The 21,494-nt window shown below is 44.1% G+C and overlaps 1 protein-coding gene across 1 annotated transcript in view; it reads right to left on the bottom strand.

Annotated features, from left to right (window-relative positions):
• Positions 1–19,470, bottom strand: part of AGAP2 (ArfGAP with GTPase domain, ankyrin repeat and PH domain 2) — an 897,926-nt gene extending 878,456 nt beyond the window's left edge. Inside the window, exon 1 of the mRNA XM_085600818.1 lies at positions 18,957–19,470. Within this exon, the coding sequence (XP_085456944.1) occupies positions 18,957–19,116 (160 nt within the window). The 5' untranslated portion in view covers positions 19,117–19,470. The remainder of the gene's footprint in view (positions 1–18,956) is intronic.
• Between the last annotated feature and the right edge of the window lie 2,024 nt (positions 19,471–21,494).

Genomic DNA, 21,494 nt, shown 5'->3' with positions numbered 1-21,494 from the left:
AAACACATAAGCAGCTTGCGACAGTCCTCCGACCTCGTGCGCTAAAATAAGTACGACTGGTATACTACACCTCCATGACACTAAATCAGACTCTGCTCTGAGATGGCAACTTTCGAAAGTTATTTAGGGTTGTATGACAGAATATGGAAAACAAAGTATTGTGGCCTAAATAAATGAGTACTAAAATATTGTGCAAGTAAGGGCCTACAGGTAAGTATAGTTTTACTATTCTTATCCCCACATCTGAGTTCCTTTAACATATATATTGTCAAGGTACATATATGTGAAGTTAAGTATAGTAAAACTATGGATACCTAAATAAACTTACCTTCATGATATTTTGGTCCTTCATAATTTTGCCACAATATGTTGGCCCCATGATATTTCATAGTCGATACTCTGGTGGAATACTGCCATCTAGAATGTCACACTACAGATTACATTGTAATGTCATACTAATAGTACTTTGTGTGATGCAAAAGTGCTAATCAAAGATAACAATAACATCAATTGGATAACACAAGTATCTCCTTGAAAGGTCCATCATTCTAGTGGAAAGCCTCTGTAGAACAATGAAAGAAGCATTAAGCACCAGTACACTTGTGTTAAAAGTCAGGCATTCATCGTTAAGTGAAACTCTGAGACTCAAGGATTCTTCATCTAAAACAACATCAACTATTACAGAAGGAAATGTCATTCTACTGGAAGGGCATCATTGAGCATGGAAAGCATCCCCACAAAAAATATAAAATCATAAAGGAAATTTAGTCTAAGAATTCTCAGCTCAAACAAGCATTCTTGTGAAAATTATATGTACAGCACAATACAGGTGAACATACAGTTGCGCTGACCTTTGATTTGTCACCAGTTTCTCAAGATGAGATCTGCCATACCATTATGGCAGAGAATGCACCTTCTCGTTCAGTAGATCTCTGCCCCTTCAAGCACAAGCAATGCACTGGCCTCCAAGAGTTGTGAGTGAAGTGGGAGTCCGAGCTAGGGATACGCTGTAAGGCCCTCTACTCTCATCCTTTACTGTTGCGTTATGCAGTGAGTATCCTTGCCCCACTGTCAAAGCTGAGATACTGTTTAGTTCTACTCCACACATTCTGTATGGTTCATAGATCCCTGAAACAGGGGCCTATGAGCCTTGATAATTGACCATAGAAAGAAATATAGGTGCACTCAGACAATCCGGATGTGACCTCCTGTTCCGACACGTGTGTGTGAGAAAGTCAGACAGACAGAAAGAGAGAGACTGCACCTGCACACAGACCAATATGTCCCAATGTTTGCTGTGTGCATTGTGCTCATCAGTACTGCTTTTGCAGAGGTGGAGTGTACTGAACAGAACACTGTTGTAGAACACATGAGATACTATCTAAAATCATTGTGAAGTGTTGGAATTCCTGACCTAACCTGAATGTCTGTAGTCTGCACTATGGGCAAACGAGGCCAAAAGCAAAACATAATATTCTTTGATTCTAGGAGACCACTAAAAGCCATGAAAAAAAGCAAAGGCAAAATGCAGGGACATCAGCCAGCTGTGGCGGTGACCCTGATGTTAAGCTTTTGCTGCTTGATATATAAAAAGAAAATTCTCTACACCACTGATTGGAAAAATGCATTGATTGACTGTGCGGAGAGATCATATGAAAAAGAGACTGGATAAACAAGCTATCATCATAAACACGGCAAAGAGCCATTTATCTGGCACAAAAGACAATGATAACACCCGTTATGGAAATGATGCTCAAGGTAATCACGCCAAAAATGAAGATATTGAATCTAGATCCTGATGCAAGAATGTGTGCATAACAGGGGTACCAGAGTACTCCAAAAGGAACAGTTCTTGCAGGATCTAGTGTTTGTTCTGTTCGAAGTTCTTGACAGTGTTTGTAGATGAGGAAGCACCATGCACTAAGTCACTGAGTCCAGTCTCAGTAGCGCCCTGAAGCCATCAGTAGGTCGCCTAGTCGACTATTGAATCAAGATCCCTCCCATGGACTGGCTAGAGTGAAAGCAGAAGTCATCTTTAAGAGCTTGAAACTTTGATTTCAACCTATTGGTACAAAAAGCGAGCAGGTCATTTGTCAGTATTAAAGAAAATCTGCCACAACAACAAAAATTAGCTACGCCATGTTATACCCAACTCATCTGGAAGTCACATTTGAAGGGAAGGCACACATATTTGGTGAGTTGGGAGCATCTAGTCTGCTGATGTATCCTGGTCTCTTGACGATGATGAATGGATCGTTCCCTGCTGGACAGGCTCTGTACTAACATGCTGATATGACTTCAGCTTTTATGAATGAATGTGTGGCACCTTACTGAAGGTGCACTGTGGTTACACAGGCCATGGCGTGCAAATCAAGAGCTCGTTGTAAAGAAATTGAACCGCACATTTAATTGCCACCCACTGTGTCACAACTGTGAGGCTTATCACCCTGAACCCATCATTGATACATACGATGAACATGGTGCAGACTATTATATAAGGTAACAGAGCTACTTCGAGCTGCTGACGAGGCCTTTCTCTGCAGTATATAAATGGGCTCACTTGGTTCGAGAATGCTAGCTAATGAGGCAACATAAGGTCTAATTGGCTTAATTGTACACACTGATGAGATGCGGGCGCTGCCTGTTGTATCACCCATGGCTTGCCAAAGGGGCTCACCGCGGAACTGTACAATCACCTACTATGATTCTGTTGAATGCTCCAGTTGTCACCCCCAGGGTGGAGGTCAATGTACCCAAATAGAAGTGAAACATATGATGGGGCGGGCCTATTAGGCCTCAAATGGTTGTGGTTGACTATATCCTATATGGACTGTAAGGGAGAATTCTGGAGACCGTGAGGGATTTCTGAACCCCAGTGAATTTTTATCCTAAGGTGGGTTCGAGGTGGACTGTGTTTGATATCGTTCCACTGGCATAGTCTCACATTCATGGGTCTGCTCAATTTGACACCGGTAAACGGCTAATATTCCTTGATCCTAAATGGGATGGTGCATTGAAGTGATACAGAAGCTAGTACCGGCTAAATAGTTTCGAATAATCGTTCAGTTTACTACGTTTCCCCATCCCGGTTTTTTGAGGTGAGGGATTTCACTGAGGGTTGGGGATCTCAGTGCGGGAAGGAAGCAGGGGGTGGGGGGCTTTGGGTACTATATGCAATGATGTGTGATGCATATTTTGCACTAGGAGGAACATATTGAGGAACTGAAATGCGCATATCTGTACAAGACTCGATGTCTGAATCCAGGGAAGTGACCAACAAAAATGCAGATGAGACTTGCCGAACATGGTGACACCCTCTTAGAAACCAATGCCATACCCTAAGACTCGAAATATTAGAGGACTCATGATGCATGCAAAGCACGATGGGTACTAGTTTACGTGAACAGACACTGGATTCATATTTCATTCCTGCAGGAGATAAATGTATCCCCTAGTCGAGGTGTGGGGTTCGTTTGTGCTAGGGGATCCCACATATATAGCTCCCCCAATAGCTCACACTCCTGTGGAGTAGCCATACTTACCCGTAGCGGGCCGCCATTTAAGCATCTTCAAACGAGGGCAGATAGTGAAGGGCGATACCTGATAGTCCAAGGATTGTTATATGATACACGTCACTTTCTTTAATGAATGCCCAAGTTCATAAGGTGGATGACCCAGCCTTCTTTGCAAGGGTGATGGCTATGTGCATGGCAATCACGCATTACTCCTCGGGTAACCATATGGTTTCTCGCATTAGCTATACACTATCTGACTATTTGCTGGTAACTGAAACATTGGCCCTCAATATGCATGGGTCCCAGAATAAACCTGTATGTGGTATTTAAAGCCGGGATCAGGGAGGCCATCCAGGAATATTTCCAGCAGAACGCCGTGTCTGGGTTTTGGCCAGATGAAGGCTGAAAGACTGATGGCTAATGTTAGAGGTAGACATGCAGGGATACACAGCTGGATACATGAAGGGTTGTTAGGATGGACAGTAATATCCCTGAACAACAAGAGGAAGTTGCAATATTACGCAGAGGGGCAGCCCTGCGAAAGTGATTGAGAAATTGTTGGAAATTCGGGAGGTAGTCAAATGTGCAACCAAATTTCTCAACGTGTATACTAATGGCCGTTGTTTTGGTGAAGATGAGCGTCCTGGTAAGGCCCTTGGGAGGAGTCTATGGACATAGTGGAAATCCTAGGAGACACCCCGGTTTCCTGAGGTATTTACACAACACTATTCCCGCTCCGCTGATCCTGATCAGGGAGTGTGAAGGCTGATATCTCAGCCTTGTTTGACAAATTAGTTATGGCCCAGCTAGAAGGCGGTGAGAGAGCGAGCCACTAGGACAGGCTATCACAGAGAAAGAGATGCCAAATGTAATGTGACCCATGCCCAGCAGAAATGCTGCCAATCGACTCTTACAAAGAATATGGGACGCTTTCAGCCTCGCATCTTCAGGCCATGAATGAGGGAGAGGGTGCAGCGAGGTGAGATGTTACCCCTAGTGCTGCAGGAGGCAGTTATCATCTCTTTGTTTAAGTCAGTCCAAAAACTGTCTATTTGTGTATCATGTAGAGCACTCTCTATAACAAACATTGATACCAGGCTAATGGGCAAACATCATAGTGACTAGACTCCTCCCATGCATGCCTGGACTGGGCCTTCCGGGCCACACAGAGTTTGTTCCTTTTCACACAACTGCAAAGTCTTCGCACCCTTTTGTGATTTTGCATCAACTACACCCAGAAATTGAAGTTGGACAGTTTTCTTAGATGGTGTGAAGTCTTTGACTCGCTAGAGTGGATGTTCAAATTTTTGGCTCTCCAAGGAGTCTCCTGAGGAACATTTTATATATTGGATAAACTTACGATACTCTCACCCAAAGCCTGTATTAAAATAAATGACGTCCTATCGCCCTTCATTCCAATATCTAGAGGTGCGCACCAGAGCTGCCCCACAGGAGACCAAGGATTTTTTTCAATTTTAGTGGGGGGTGTATATACAGAGAATGGTGGGGCGGATGGGTGGCAGGAGGCCGGTTATTTTTTTATATATGATTCAAAAGTTGGTCGCACTCTGCTCGTCACACCAGCAAGTTGCCCCAAGGAACTGTGGTAGATGTAGTGGCGACGGCGAGTACGCCTATGCCACGATGTATGAAGAAAAGTATGTGTTGCATTAGCCATCCCTGGACACGTGTTTCGAGGTAGTTGCCTCTCGTCAGCAGGGAGCAGGTCAGTGTGCTCCCATCCCTCTTCTATTTTTTTATATATATTTGGGCTGATGGGGTTAAGAGGCAGTTGGGAGAGTGTAAGAGCAGGTGCTGTGGGACCAGGCACAGGTGTGTTTTTTCAATGTTAGGGGGGAGGGTAAATATAGAGGGTTGTAGGTGTGGGTGGCAGGAAGCCAGTTATTTTTTTAATCTTTGGTAGAAGAGGCCATGTTGAGTGGCACCCCATTGCTCCTCTGCCCCCCTTTAAAGAGGGGGTAAATGATTTGAGATGGTAATACGTGACATAAAATTAAAAAAGAGTCAATAACTGGGATATTTTTCACCTTGGAGTTCTGATTGACACCTTGGACAACGAGGGCTTTGATTTTATTGTCTATTTGATGTTAATCGTGGCCATTTGTTGTAATACGTCCCAATTATCCATTGTTACCCATCTAAAATTCTGTATTCTGCCCTCTGACTCTCAAGTACAGTAGTGTGCTGTAAGTTCAAGTAAGTACTTTTTCTTTTAAGTAGAAGCACTGGCTGAACAATAGTTACTATATGTCACATTGAATTTGAACCCTCTACTGCGTATGAACTCCCTGAGTAGGCCTGTGACTGCTCAAATTTGCCAGGACACCAATGGTAATATTGCTACAGTTTCACTCTAGTAACCCTGTTTGCCCAGAGATTCCTGGAAATGTCCCTACAACTACATGTGTGGTACCCCAGGGGCCGCTCTTTTCCCCAATCCTGTTGAATGCTGTTATGCAGCTTTTATACATCGGTCCATCTGTTGCTGGAGAAGAAAGGGAATGAGCTTATGGCGATACGATCAGAGCATTTCCAGTTGAAAGTTACCAATGCTTTGAAATCCAGTGCATTAAAAGCTAGACCGCAAAAAAGCTGCAGTTTACGTGTGGCCCGCTATGGCCCATTGAAATCAGGTTGATACTGTCACTGAGAGCTGCAGCTATCATAGGCACATCATGAGAGGTGTGGGGCAGAGGCTAGAGCTGCTGACTCCGGAGCACAGGCTTACGGGTCGATCCCCAGCGGCAGCTCAGCGCATCATCATGTGACTCTAGGCTATAGCTCACATGATCTCCCCAACGTCCCCCCAACGCCTGGATACCCTTAGGGGTGATAACTTTGCACTTTACAAATGTGGAATTACTTATTATTATTATTATATATGAATAATATGAGACCATTGTTAGATGATAAAGCAGGCGTAACCCCAGCAAGAGCAATCATCGACTCGCGAAGTGACAATGGCCGTCTCTGTTCACGGAACAGACCCGACACACTGGACAAGCTCAGTGCTTTGGTATTCCCCCAATACGAACACCTGTGACGGGCTGGGACTAACCTGACTACTAACCACCATTCAAAACATCTGCTTTTAGATGCAAAACCAATAATGACCGACAGCTCTCACTGATGTACCTCACAACCTTAGGGCATTCGATTAATCGTCAATTTAGCTCCACTCAGAGCAAATCTAAAGGTTGATCTATATTCCACTGACTAAACACTTCCGCTGCTCAAACACTTACATACCTTCAGATTCACAGCACTGTTTAAAGATCTTAAAGGCAGCTTGAGGAAACATTGGCTATAATGAGCCACTACATAAAAGATACATCATTGTAATCAAACGTGCCTATACGGATGATGAAATTATAATTAAATATATATGCCCCATGGGTAAAACATTAGTCATCCAACTAAACAAAAATTATCCAAAAATCAAGCAATCATGGCCTGAAACAAGATAATTAATGAATGAAGGAAGCATAATTTGATTTGAAGAGTATCTCGAATATCATCAGATAACATATGCATCTTAGAGAAAAATAAATTGCCCAGATGTAAGAGTATATTGATGAAGCATCAGTTAAAATGAACATCCTTTTAAAAAGATACATCATCCTAATGAAACTCTCCAAGTTAGCTAACCCAAGAATCTCCATAAATTATCTATATAGATATATATTCCCACTTTGTTGTATTCGTAGAACGAAAGCACGCACACTCAGGGAATGGGTTTCCATCAACACACGCATAGATGTAAACGTGCTTCGGCCTTCCTGGCCTTGATTAGGCATCAAGAACGTAACATCATACACCTATTTAAGTGCAAAGACATGGTCATGGAAACAGGACAATGCATACAATGTACTACACAAAAGGTATATATGTCCTTCTGTGGCCACCATCTTGGAATGTATACTTGCACAGTAATTTGCTATTACAGTGATTTTACATTGGGTGTGTGTAAATTGTGATATCCTACTTTGGTGTATTTATGAGTGTGCTGAACAGACAGACTCCTTATGTGTATTTAATAGATTGTTTTGTATGTATTACTTACGAGATATCTATGAATCTACTCCATTGTACATGATAGTGATGCTTTCACTGTAATAGCAACTGGCTTTGCAGGTATACATTCCAAGATGGCGGCCACATAGAGACATATACACCTTTTGTGCAGTACATTGTATGCATTGTCCTGTTTCATGCCCAAATATTTGCACTTAAATGGGTGTATGATTTTACGCTCTTGATACGTGATCAAGGCCAGGAAGGCCGAAATGCATAGCATCTATGTTGGTGTTTTGATTGATTAAACACTCTTGAAACCCATTTCCTGAGTGTGCGTTATTAATTTGGTTCTATGGATATGACAAAGTGGGGATATTGATATAGGGTCCGCTGCTGATTAACATGCAATGCCCCCTTGGGGAGCTCCTGCCCCCAGTTCAGCATCTCCCAGCCTAAAGAACTACTCATGTTCTATGGGAGTATCTTTGATAATTAAAGACCAGTGCCCTTCCAACTATTCATTTCCATGACCACTTGACCACCTGGAGTAATACTCCAAGAGTCGACCTTCACTCAGTCAGCAAAATAAAATCTCAAAGTGTCAAAGAAGACGAATTATCCTCACATGTATTGGCAATTGTTTTGAGGGTATCACACATCATTTATCATCCAGTAAAAACCAACTGGGACATCAAGGAACGTTTATGCAGCTCCAAGAAAATATTTCAAAGGGTTTAATATTGCTAATTCCCCAGAAGAGCATCAGTCACTGACCACTCCAGAAAGTTTATTCTGCAGCCAGTAATTACTTATCCTCCAGAGGAGCTTCTCCAAGACTCAGTGACTACCCATCCTTCAGATCTTCAATTCCAAAAGACAAAGACCACTGATCCGGCAGGAGAGCAACTCCAAGACTCAGCGACTACTTTTCCTTCAGAAGAGCATATCCAAAGTCCATGGGGAAGCTTCTGCAAGCCAGCTTCTTCAGCAATCAGCACTCATCCTCCAGAACAGCACCTCCTACAGTCAAAGAATATTCTTGCTAGAAAGCTTCTCCAGCAGTCAATACTCAGCTGACCATGAATCCTCACTAAGACTCAACAGCTACTTATTACCCAGGAGAACACATCCAAGAGAGGAGGACCACTCATTTTCCAGAAGACCATCTGCTACAGTCATTGAGTATTCTTGTAAGAACGCTTCCCCAGCAGTCAATATTCATCCTGCAGCACAGCCTCTCCATAACTCAATAAGTATTCACCCTCCAGAAGACCATATCCAAGAAACGGAGGTGCGGTCCCCGCGTTATTTCAAGAAAAAGAAGGACCCTTGATGCAATAATCCCGAAATTCAAAGGGACGAGGTAACTGAATTTTGAGGACCGTAACCATCTGTATGATAGTGGAAAATCAGAGTTTACAGACATTTGCCATATAGAAGAGAGGTGCTGACCCCTCCATTTGTTATCATTACTAGCACAGGGTGTCATCTTTAAAATATACAGATTTTAAACTTTACATTGGGACACTGGACCAGAGAAATTCGGTCATATGTCTCTAGAATCCATAGAGTGCACAGAAAACACTCAGGAGCTGCGTGCTTCAGAAATAAACCTGGAAAGATTAAACAATTGATAGCTGGGAGAAATCGACAATCCTGAAGAAGGTGGTTTTATTAGACTGCTATCAACCGAAACGCGACGATGCTTTTTATGTATAGCTACTCGATTGCTAGGATATATGCGAGTTAATGAAAAAGATTATGTAAAGTATTTCAACTATGACAGATAATCTAATAGCTACTGGTTTTTCTGTGAAATAATATGAACTCTTTTGTCTATTGTTTTCTCCAACTTTTGTGCATAAATATTGTGAAACTGTATATGTGTTCTCTTTATGTTTTTCGTTTGATCTAATATAAGTGTTTTCTTTTGTATGTATAACAATTGAGTATATATAAAGATTTCATCAGGCTTTTTTAACATAAATATGTTTTAATTAAATAGTTTTATGATATTAATAAATATTGCTCTAAGCATTTGAGATTTTGTACATTTATGCTCTGATGATGCGGTATGAATATATTGTGTGCTTGTAATTGAGTTGTCTGACTGTGCCAAAGAGGATATTTGTTTTTTGACTTAAGTTTATTTGGTGCTCTACCTCTTTTGGTCTTAAGGAGCCCTTTTCACTTGTTGAGACCATATCCAAGAGCCAATAATCCCTCATCTTCCAGAAGACCATCTCCTAAAATCATTGAGTGTTCTTGTTAAAACACTTCTCCATCAGCCAATGAGCTTGCATCCTATAGAAGAGAAAGAAAGTTTCTCCGGAATTCAATACTCTTGCCATAGAGCCTCTCCAAGACACAAGAACTACACATTGTCTAGGAGAGCACATCAAAGAGCCATGGATCGCTCATTCTACAAAAGAAAATCTCCTACCGTCAAAGAGAGTTTTTGCAGGAAAGCTTCTCCTGCAGTCGAAACTTAGCCTGCAATAGATCCTCTCCAAGACACAACAGCTACTTATCATCACGGATAGCATATACAACACCCCAGGACTACTCATCCTCAAGAAGACTATCTCCTACAGTCACTGGGTGTTCCTGCAGAAAAGCTTCTCAGTCAGTCAGTACTCATCTCAAGTGGAGTTTCTCCAAAACTCAGTGAATATTCACTCATCCTCCAGGAGAGTGTATCTAAGAGTTAAGAACCACTCATCTTCAAGTAGAACACTAGAAAGGCAGAAGGGACTGCAATGCAACAGCAATCTCTGAAAATCCAGGGGGTATCTATCAAGCATACCAAATTTCCAAAACTCACAGACACATTATTATTTCGATGATAGAGGCATTGATGCACATGAAAACTACTGAAATCTGCATAGAATCTCAGTGACTACAGGCATCTTTAATATTAATTGATATCTGTACCAAAGACCACGTTTAACCCCTTCAGCGCGGCGCGGATTTCCGCGCCGTGCTGAAGGTTCCGTGCGCGGGCGGGGCCGTGACGGAGCGGTTCCGTCATGCGCACAGCGCGACCGTCGCGCATGACGGAACCGCTCCGTCACAAGCATCGAAGGGGTTAAAGATGAAGTATTCCTCTTCAGGCAGGAAAGCTTACTGACTAGACAGAATTCACCCTACTCAAGTATAGATTTCCAAGAGTCAAGGATTTGCTTTCCAGAAATAGGTCTCGCATTAATCAAGGAATTACCACTCAATATGGTAGTGACTATTCGAACTCAGGAAACAGTTGGTAGTCTACAATGCTTCCTTTTCGAAATATGTTGCTACGTTGCAGAATCAGCCCAGTTCTGCAGTGGAAAGAGGCAAAGGGCCTTTTTTAGAGTTTGATGGGTGGCTACTCTGCCACAAAAGTTACAGATATACTGGCTGCCTCATTGCACGAAGCATAGGATATAACAAGTTTGTAATAAAGTAGACAGGATATCCACCATGTTGTGACAAAGTAACCCGTCCACCAAACTCTAAATCAGGTCCTATTTTTTTCAAGTATATTTTTGGAAGTTATGTGATGTTATGTCATGTCATGTTATGTCATATGATGTTATGTTTTGTTGATTTGTAAATTGCACTATTACCCAGAAGGGCAATCTGGCACTGTGCGATTGATAGTTGAGCCTTGCCTACGGCAGATTGAGGAGGTATTTAAAGAACCAGGTCTTAAGCTTCTTGCAGAACTCAAGAAGTGAGGAGGAGGCTCTGATGTGAAGCTAGAGGAGCAATACAGGAGAAGGCTTGATCCCCGGATCTGGTTTTCTATATGCGTGGGATGTGTGCCAGTTGGAGTCTGGCCAAGCGGAGGTGTCTGGAACGTTTGTGGAAGTAGATGCGATTGATGAGGTACGCAGGTCCAGAGTTATGATGTGCCTTGAGGGTGTGGGTCAGAAGTTTGAATTGTGCTCATTTGTGTATGGGTAGCCAGGGTAGCTCCTTGAAAGGAGGTGCAGTGTGTGTTCGTTCAGGGAGGTTGTAAGTGATTCTGGCTACCGAGTTCTGAGGGGTCTGCAGCATCCTGAGGTGTTGCTTGTTGGTCCTGACATAGAAGGTGTTCCCTTAGTCCAGCTTGCTAGTGACGAGGATGTGGGTGACGGTTGTCCAGGTGTTGATAGGGAGCCACTTGAACATTTTCCCCATCGTCTTCAGGGTATGGAAGCATGAGGTAGTCACATCGCTGACTTGGGGGGTCCTGTTGAGTTTGCTTGCATAGAGAGGTGGGTGTGTGTAGGCCCTAGCTTTGTCATCAACCAAGTAGAGACCCATGGTGCGGAGCTTTTCCCGAAGATCACACCTTTGGTCTTGTCGTTAGTGAGCTTCAGACTGTTGGACTTCATACAGTAGCCGATTTTGGTCATGCATGCCATGAAGTTGTTCCAGGGTCTGGGTGTCTTGTTCATGAGGGAGAAGATAAGTTACGTGTCATCAGCGTATAGGAACACATTGAGGTCATCACAGCATACGATGCTGGCCAGCGGGATCGTGTAAGCGTTACAGAGTGTCGGGCTCAGGGAGGATCCTTGCAGGAATCTGCAGCTGAGATCACAGACGTCCAAGGTGAATGGAGCCAGGCTGACTGACTGAGTGTCTCACCAGTCAGGAAGGAGAAAGTCCAGCAGAGCGTGGCCTTTGGACTCCCATGTCTTGCAGGCACTGGATGTGGATTGATTGGAAGAAAGTGTCTAATGCTGCAGAGAGGTCCAGCAGAATGAGGGTGCTGTGTCTCCTCTGTCTAGGATACTGTGGATGCTGTCTGTGGTGGTGATGAGAGCAGTTTATGTGCTTTAGTTGGATCTGAATCTGGACTGAGAGGGGCCCAAGAGTTGATGGTCACTGAGGAATTCTATGAGACATTTGTTTATGATTTTCTATAATTCCATGGCCAGGTACAGGAGCTGAGAGGTCAGTCTGTAGTTAGTCAGTGTAGCAGGATCCTCAGAGGGTTCTTCCAGCAAGTGGAGGACTGTGGCGTGTTTCTAAGAATCTAAAAATATTGCTGAGGAGATGGAGGTGTTCAGGATGGGTGTGAGCATGGTGCTGATGGGTAGGGGTCCCCTGGAGTAGGCGTGGTGGGGGCAGTCGTCCAACAGGGCCCTGGAGTGGATTGACTTCATGGTAGTGGCAGTTTCATCCAGGGTGATGGTGAGCCACGAGGTGAGTGTAGGTTTTTTGGATGAGGTCAGAGGTTGATTGCTGAGGTCAGTCGGTTCCAGTTACAGATGGAAGTTGCTGTAGATGGTGTTGGTTTTGTTCTTGAAGAATAGGGAGAGTTTGTTGCAGATGTCCTTTGAGGGGGCGATCAAGATGGAGGTAGCTGCTGGGGAAGTGAAAATCCTTTATGATGATTGATGATTTCCTTGCTTCTGTTGGTACTGGTGTCGATGCGGTCCACCAAGGCGGTACTATTGATGGTCTGGATCAGTTGGTTATAGCGCCTCAAGGCTGACTTGAAGGTGCCTCTATCTCTTGATACCTGGTACCCAAGGTTCTCCTGGCTGAATAGTGAGGCAAAGGAAGGAAGATGTTCTTGCACCTTGAAGCCGTTCTCAGTATTTGGCTATAATAATAAAAATACTAATAATAAAAAAAAACACCAGCTCCACAGCAGAACATACATGCAGATTTGGGCCAGCCGCATGTCAGTTCAAGAGGTGCCTGCTCTGATGTTCGCGGATGACACACTGTTGTTATCGCGAACATCAACAGGCATCCAGAGGGTTCTGGATGGATTTGTAACATTCTGCGCTCTGAGGGGACTTGAAATTAACTTAGATAAGACAAAGTATATGATTTTCGGCCCACCAAAGCGCACCCGCCCCTGCCCATCTCTGAACGGCATCCCACTTGAAAGGGTCAGAACTTTTGTTTACCTGGGTGTTACCCTGACCGAAGACTTCGGCTGGGGGCCCCAGGTGGCCAAATCTGCCCTAAAGCTAACGCAGATAGCGGGCGGCATTAATAAGTTCCATAGGAAAACACAATTTAAACCAGTTTCTCCAGCCCTTGAAATGTATAGGGTTCAACCTGCCGCTACATACGGCGCAGAACTTTGGGGCCACACCCCTCTCAAAGGCCGAACACATATTCGCCAGAAATCTGTTAGGGCTTCCCCAGAGTACACCTCTTATACCTATGAGGTTAGACCTAGATCTGGAACCCATTTCTGAATTCTTATCAAACCGACCCCTTCTATATTGGAGAAGGTTATGGACAGTACCCGAGCTCAATGACTATAGAGCTGAATTTTTAGCAATCTGGGACCAATTGAAGGCTAAAAACATACCCTGGCTATCTCATATCAAAGCCTTAATCCATCCGATAGGCCTGCCACAACTTTGGGAGACCCCAGGAGTGAGCTGCATAGCGGTACAGAAGAAGGAGTTGCTAGCTTTACTTAGACAGTATAAACTAGCTCTGTTATACCGCTCACAGTCCGTGGGTAGGTTGACCACAGACTTCCTGCAAGTTAAGCTGGTACCCAGCAGGGAGGAGTTCTTAGACCAAATTCAGCCCCCTATTGCTAAAAAGTTATATATTCAGCTAAGGTATGGCTGCCTTCCAATCGGGGACCTGACCTGCAAATGGTCAGGGAGAAGTGAGGGACTTTGCCCGGGTTGTAACGAACTTAAAGAAGATTTAGCCCACATTTTATTCTTCTGTCCTGCCTACAAAGAAATACGCAGATCTTGGCTTGTGCCACTATGTAGAAATTTAGGCTTAAAACATTGTGCACAAGCATGCAGGATATTACGCTATGATACCTCACCCCCAATTGTGTTCACTGTTTCCCGATTTTTACATAGTATGTGGCGGAGGAGGTCCGCCCTTATTAATTAAATTAATGATGTGTAAACTTCATCTTTGATAACTACTGTTTAATAACTTTTTACTTGTATGTATAATTATTTATGTTTTATCTTGTATGTACATATTTTACCTGTGCTTTTATGGTCAACGACCGAAATAAAGCTATCAAAGAAGAAGTTCAAGAGGGGACAAACCCCTCACTGTGCACATAAGTCTGAGACCCAAAAAAGAAAAAGGCGTGCGAGAAATGCCTGGTTATATACTGCCTCGTTTAACATAATATGGCTAACTGGTCTACAATACCAGATTACAATCATTTATAAAAGAAGCCCCAGATTGGGAACAGGTGTCCTGTGGATAGGAAGACCTATATTCACCCTAATTAAGCTCTTCAAAACAGCCCAAACCCTGTAAAATAAATCGACAATGGCACTTTGTATAGAGCACATTAAATGTTAAGAATATCCCTCTAAATTACTAAGGTAGCTAATACTTTCTATGACTAACATTACAACAGGTATTAGGCAACAGAGCTTTGCATGCTGGGACATTTAGGCTCCAAATCGCAACTGGAAGGATTAAGATTCAGAACCCTATACACTGTTGGTGAAAATCCAACGCTGCCTAAAGGTGCCTCACATGTACAGAGGCCGCAAGCCGCCTTGCATCTCTATGTAGGTCATGGAGACCACTGCCGCTAGTTCATCTACCATGCGGCTTATGTTCTTCCTGCTATGGCAAAGGCTGACAGCCTCAACAGAAAGTGTTGTTCTAGCAACTTAATAAGGAGATGGGTGAGTCGTCAACCTTGCCTCTAAGACCCAAAGGATGAGCTGAGCCATCAAAATATTTGACTTGTAAATCATGCAACACAGGTCCTATAAAAATCTGGAAAATACTCTTTATAATACAAAAAAAGGCATATTCCTTTAACATGCGGGACAGTTTCACTTTATTACACTCGAATATATCAATGCATTCAACTGCATTTATTAGGAGAGATTGTTTTTAAACATTAACTTAGAAACATTCATTAACGCCCCGCTCCTCGAAGAAGCCATGAGTGACCCTAGAGACAAATCAGTGTTCCTGTGCCCATGAGATATTGTCTATATTGTTATTGAAGACAGAGCAAAATTACCATCTATCAGAGTCGATAGAAGAGAGGATTTTATACATCACGCTTCCTGAACTGAATTATTATCAGAGAAAAGGAGGCATAATCAAGTAAAGTAAATGACCAGTGTCACACAATTTACAACAGGACAGACCAACGGCGGACTTGCAGAGCCGCACTATACTGCTCTGTTCCTTTCGTTATGGTTTGTTAAAGAGTCTATAGGCATGTGCATATACAACTCTTGCACCTACCGTTGTTGGGTGCAAACTGCAAGACAGATCAAGAAATGGATGAGAGTGGAGAGGTGCACCACTAGATTGTCTTTTTAAAAGATGTAAGGGGATAAAGTTCCTTAGTATTTGAATTCCTTTATTTCAACAATGTCATAGCATAGGCTCCAGCCAACGCGTTTCGTTCAGACGAGACCGAACTTCATCAGGGTTTGAATAATATATAAAAGCAGTAGATGTTCCAATGATGGGGTGTCGAGATTAACGATAAACAGGTATGAGTCAACTGTAGAATGCACTATCACCCCAGAGTTCCATACGTGGGAACAGTAACTGTTATTTACAGAACTGCGGATGTACCATGATGGGGCTCACAAATAAGTGCCCAGCATCAATACCTACATATTTTGAAAAGACAATCTAGTGGTGCACCTCTCCACTCTCATCCAGTCTCACACACTTTGATCAGGCAATTAAGCCAGAGCTAAACTCAGGTTTCCTGAACACAAATTGTGCATTTCAGTCACTGGATGGATATTGCCTCTAAGACTTGCTGAACGGCATCCCCAAGACTGTGCAGCATGACTAATGAAAATAAACTTTAAAAAAAGTACTATGAGGCATGCATTTTTTTTTTTATATTGCGTAGGGGTGGGACTAGCAATCACGGACGGAAGAGAGGCAAATGAAAAAAACAACTGAAACACACATGCGCTCTGGTGAGTGCTTAAACACAAGGAAAAAGTAGGTCCCTAAATGTGAGCAGTGAAATGACTCAAGTGGAAAGGCAATGCTCCAGGGGCAGGGCAAATACAAGATGGACAAGATGAGCTATTAAATAAGAAGGAACCACACTGAGAGTGACAGTAAAGACAACCAATGGTAAACAATGGGCGGGCTCTAAGAACCTAAGGTACTTGGGAAGCCCACAATATGTCTCGCAACAGATAGCGCACAGCAGTATATTGGGCTCCACCTAAAAAGTGCCAAGTTTATTTTAATATTGTGACCTCCCCGGTCGTAAAAAGAATGACCTCGGAAGGTGCTCAACAGCTTAGTAGAGGTAATTACCCGAATTAGGAAATAAAAGGTATTATAATAGGACAATACAAAACCACCAGTCCCAGAATGCAAAGCGAATAAAAACGTGTGGGTGAGAATAAATCACAAGAGACTCAAGGACAACGTATGTCTAGAAAGACGGGCAGTTCCTCCCTCGAGCCTCTGTGGTAACGCGCAACGAGAGCAGACAGGATGCACCTCGGCAGCAGGGGAAGTCATTTGCATGCAAACAAAACATTAGCATCTCATGCAAGTAACGGTTCTTGAGTCATACTAAGAGTCTCTACAGGGAGGTCTTGTGACCGTCTGACAAACGTGGGGGGCATAACTCCGTTTTTAAACTGGGCCACGTCCGCTGCGCCAGATAATCCAGGCTGTTTATGCGTTGGGCTGCATAGAGGCCTGCCTTTGTAAGGCATAGGCACACTGAAGACCGTGAAAAGGAACCCCCTTGACTGGGTGAGCTGCTTAGAGCTCGCACAGAACAGCGCGTGCGCATCTAGCTTGTGTCTCTTTTATTATGGCGTGACCCCCACGACTGCATGTCACATAAATGCATGCAGAGCTATGTACGCTGATCACAGCACACATGGGCTAGCTTGGCATTTTTAACAAGTCTGCGTGTCACAGAGTCCAAAGTGCTGATGGCTGAAAGGTCACAGTCCACTGAGATGGCACACAGGACAAGGGCCCTTCCATGTCTGCAGGGGGAGTAGGATTCTTTAGGCATCACAATGCAAAGTAGTGCAAGCTTAAAAAACATCCCTCGCAGAGGTATAGCGTCGCTAGAGCTGAATGGATGGCTATGAAAACATGAACAAATGCGTGACCTGTGTCAAACAGCCGAGACTGGCACATTGCAACAGACAAGGATTGGTGCTATATGTCACCTATCAGTGCAAGACCACAAGTACCAGAATGCAATGTGATTAGAGGTAAAAAGATGCCTACCCAGGGTATCTTGGCAGCTATGAATGCAGGAAGACCCACTGAGCCCTCCATTTCTAAGAGACCACAACAAGAAAAAAACACAGCGGCGAAGGAGAGCAAAAATAAGGTCATTTCATTATTGTGTTTAACACGGACATGGCAATGGGACCTTTCAGTAACTGCTCACCTGCTGACAAGCACTTAACACCATTTTAAAATGTCATTTTGAGAAGTTGAGCATCTTTCCAATAATGCAGATTTATATATACTGGGCTACTAATAATGGCCAGGGCTATAGCACACAACAGAAAATGTTATCCTGCTTAGACGAATGACAGCTTTAGTTCATTTTGCAGGGTCGCATTTGTACCATACGTACATTTTAGCATTAGGTGTAAAATGAAATGTGATCTCACGCGCCAGCAATGTGACCTGTGACCCACACCTGAATATCTGCAGCAACCCACTGAGCAACCTTCTATGACTCAAACCAGTAACCTGCAGATTATACACAAGGCACTTTGACAGATACATTAAGCTCTGAGGGATTTTACAAGTATAGCTTGAATCCACATCTCTTCAGCAGGTGTCGTAACCCACTGAGCTGCATTATTAAATGCACTTGGGCGCGTAGGTCCTGATCTCAAAGATGACAACCGAACAGTGACTGTTAATAATGTAATTGCGTGGCACGTCATACATTTTACACGTACTATGTCTGTTGTCCTACAGCTATAGGCCTGGGACAAGGGTGACATAAAAAGGTAAAAATGATGATGCTTACAGAGTCCAGAGATTCTCCTTGTAAACAAAGGCTTAATTTCTGAATTTGTAAGGTTCAGGATTCCAATCCACATTGTGGGGCACTGTCAGTTCCGTAAGCCCCCCCCCCTCTTTAAAAAGGGCGTGATGGGGTCACTCACCCAACAGAGCCCACATACCTTTTTCATCCACTTGCAGCACTGAGTACCACACAGATTTAAATATAGCAGTACAAAATCCCAGAATACAACGTGATGTGGGTTAAAAAGCCAAGTCTGTGACACTGAACCTCTCACAAGAACCCAGTGCAGGGTGAAACGAGTTAAGAGGCCAGTCTGTGACATAGAGCCGCCGGGGAGGGTGACGACAGGATTACAAACACAGTACAAGTGATGCAAGCAGCAAAGGCAGGACCGGCCTCCATCCATCCATCTCCCTGGGACAGCTGCCAGCAGCAGGTGCACTCACCTCGCACGCCGTGCAGCGAGCTCTTCAGGGCCACCTTGAGCTGCGGGTCCCCCACCCGCTCCACCAGCCGGAAGAGCCGGCTGAGGTGCGCCTTGAGGCCCTCGTGGCGCCGCACCTCGGCCCGGATGGCGGCCGAGCTCTGCTGCTTCTGGGCGTTCATCCCGCCGGCGAGGGCATCGCTGTCCCTGGTGTCAGGGCCTGCCCGCCGGTGCCCCGGGGCCCGCCAGAGCGCACCTCTCCATCCGGACGGCAGGAACCGGAAACGCCGCGAACGAGGCCCCGAAAGTTTCAGATGCTGTCAGAGCCCCGAGAGATGATACTGTCTACTTATCTCTCTGTGTGCTGCTGTCTCTCGTCTCTTCGCCGCACTTCCTGACTGAGTGTCAAGTTTCAAGGAGCCTGCCGCTGTGCCGCCGCCGTCTCCCTTTACCTGACAGTGACACCAGGGCGCGGGAGCGGCTGTCCAGGAGTGTGTGCACCCAGCAAGAGGGAATGTGTGTCGGCTCTTTAAAAGGACCAGTCTTGCCAGTTGCCCTAACCCCTTCCCTTGCCAGGGGCGCCGAGCCTCGAGAGAACACACCAGTTGTGCAAAAACACAGATGGCGCGGGATCTTCTTGCACCTGGAGAAGGGACCAGCCAGCATGTTCTCCAAACCTATTGTCAGTTTTGCCATCTTTGCGCGTCTGGTGAAATGGGTCCCAAACTACAGGGCTCTGAAATAGGAAGGCTTGTTTGGGGGGAAATCAGGTGCTGCGAAGAATGCGACCTTTCTCTGGCCCCTTAAAATTATGAAAGGAATCTCTGTGGGTTCAGCGCCCGCCGGCACCAACCTGCCTGTAACAAGAATATTGCATGTTTGAATAGTGTTTTGGCCAAAAAACCTGATCAATCTACTCTCTTTTTGTGAATGAATGCAGGCTCTTTCTCTCTAGAAGGTTGATGAGGAGTGAGGGGGTAATTAGGCCCTCTTTCACCCAATTTTTTCCATAAGAGTGGGCTCTGGATTTTGTGTCACCCAACCTTTTCTCTCGCTTCTCTTTCTCGCTACAGTCGACAGTAGAATGTAGGGCCTTGTTTCTGATATAATGAGATGTGTTGACCATGGAATTATAAAACCTATATTCTAATCTCGGCTTTCCCCTTTGACTAAATTGTGTGATCCTTGGGCAATCGTGTTTTTTTTTTAATAACACATTTTTTTGATTTTAGTCAGGAGCATCATATAACATGCGTTAGATATCATGTATATACAGCATATGAATATACAAATGAAATGAGTACAATCTCTTGATATCATGTATATACAGCATATGAATATACAAATGAAATGAGTACAATCTCTATTACATAGGTAGTGGTGCTCTATTCCTGAGTACAGGAAAATAATTGTTACAGACAATATCTTATAACTGTATGTACAGTTGTAACATTCTTAACGGTCACTGACTGTGATAGTATGTCCTTATGATTTGATTGATTTTGATTTTGATATTTATATAGCACAACAATCACTCGAGGGCATCAAGGCACTAGAGAAAGACCTTCAGAAAAACTCCCCCCACCCCCCATGAGTTAACTAACTGGGCAACAATAATCACATTTGTTTGTGCGTGAATCCAGGGCACATCTTCCTATTATTAGAGTTTCTTGTCCCCACTGAGCACACTTCGGTGTAATGCATGGGATCGCAACAGGAGGCGCTGGGCTCCACCCAAGCCCCTTCTGCATTAGTGACACAGACCCCAATGCCAGTTGTCCATGTACATATAGTTGGCATGATTAATTGTCTGATAGCGCTGTCGGTACATTGGTTGTACCTCTATTCTGTTCGCCCCACTCCCGGGCTTTGAAGGCCCCCATTAATATATCCCAGGACATAGCGATGGGTATTTTTCGTAACCCTGGCTTTTCTTCTCTCCGAATCACCCCGTTTTCGGCCAGGCCCCAGTGTTCTGCTTCCTCCCTCCAGGTAGCGAGTGTTGGTGGCCCTGCTGCCTTCCATCGTCTAGTTATTAGTCTTTTCGCAATTATAAGTGCTAGATCTGTGAAGCGCGCCTGTAGCATAATAGGTCACTGTTCCATCTGATAGGAAGCTTTACCATCAGTTTAGAGAGGGTACACTTCATGTAAAGGCGTTCCCTGTGAAATGGAAGTGTGCATCCAGTGAGGATTGTCCATTTTGCGAAGGCCGAAAAAGAGACCATCCTGCACATGCTATTTGCATGTCCTCTGTATACTAAGCTTTGCTCTTTTTGGATTGCACCGGTGTGCAGGCAGCTCGGCACCCCTAGCTACCCGGTAGCATTAAGAATATTTTGCACTGACCCACTTCCAATGCATGTATGCGCAGTTGCAAAATTCTTGGGCCTGCTGTGGGTAAAAAGGAGGGCCACTATTGCTGCTGTGTGATTCTAGGGGTTTTATCTTTTCTAACATGCAGTGAATATTTTTATATTCACATTTAAATTATATTTTTTTGTCTAAATGCTTCTTTTTAGTGCTTTTTATTGCAAGGGAACATTGATTCTTGCAAAATA

The sequence above is a fragment of the Triturus cristatus genome, chromosome 4_2 (assembly GCF_964204655.1).
Source record: "Triturus cristatus chromosome 4_2, aTriCri1.1, whole genome shotgun sequence".
Lineage (NCBI taxonomy): Eukaryota > Metazoa > Chordata > Amphibia > Caudata > Salamandridae > Triturus > Triturus cristatus.
The sequence above is the reverse complement of the archived record's forward strand: the minus strand, read 5'-3'. Positions and strand labels throughout refer to the sequence as shown.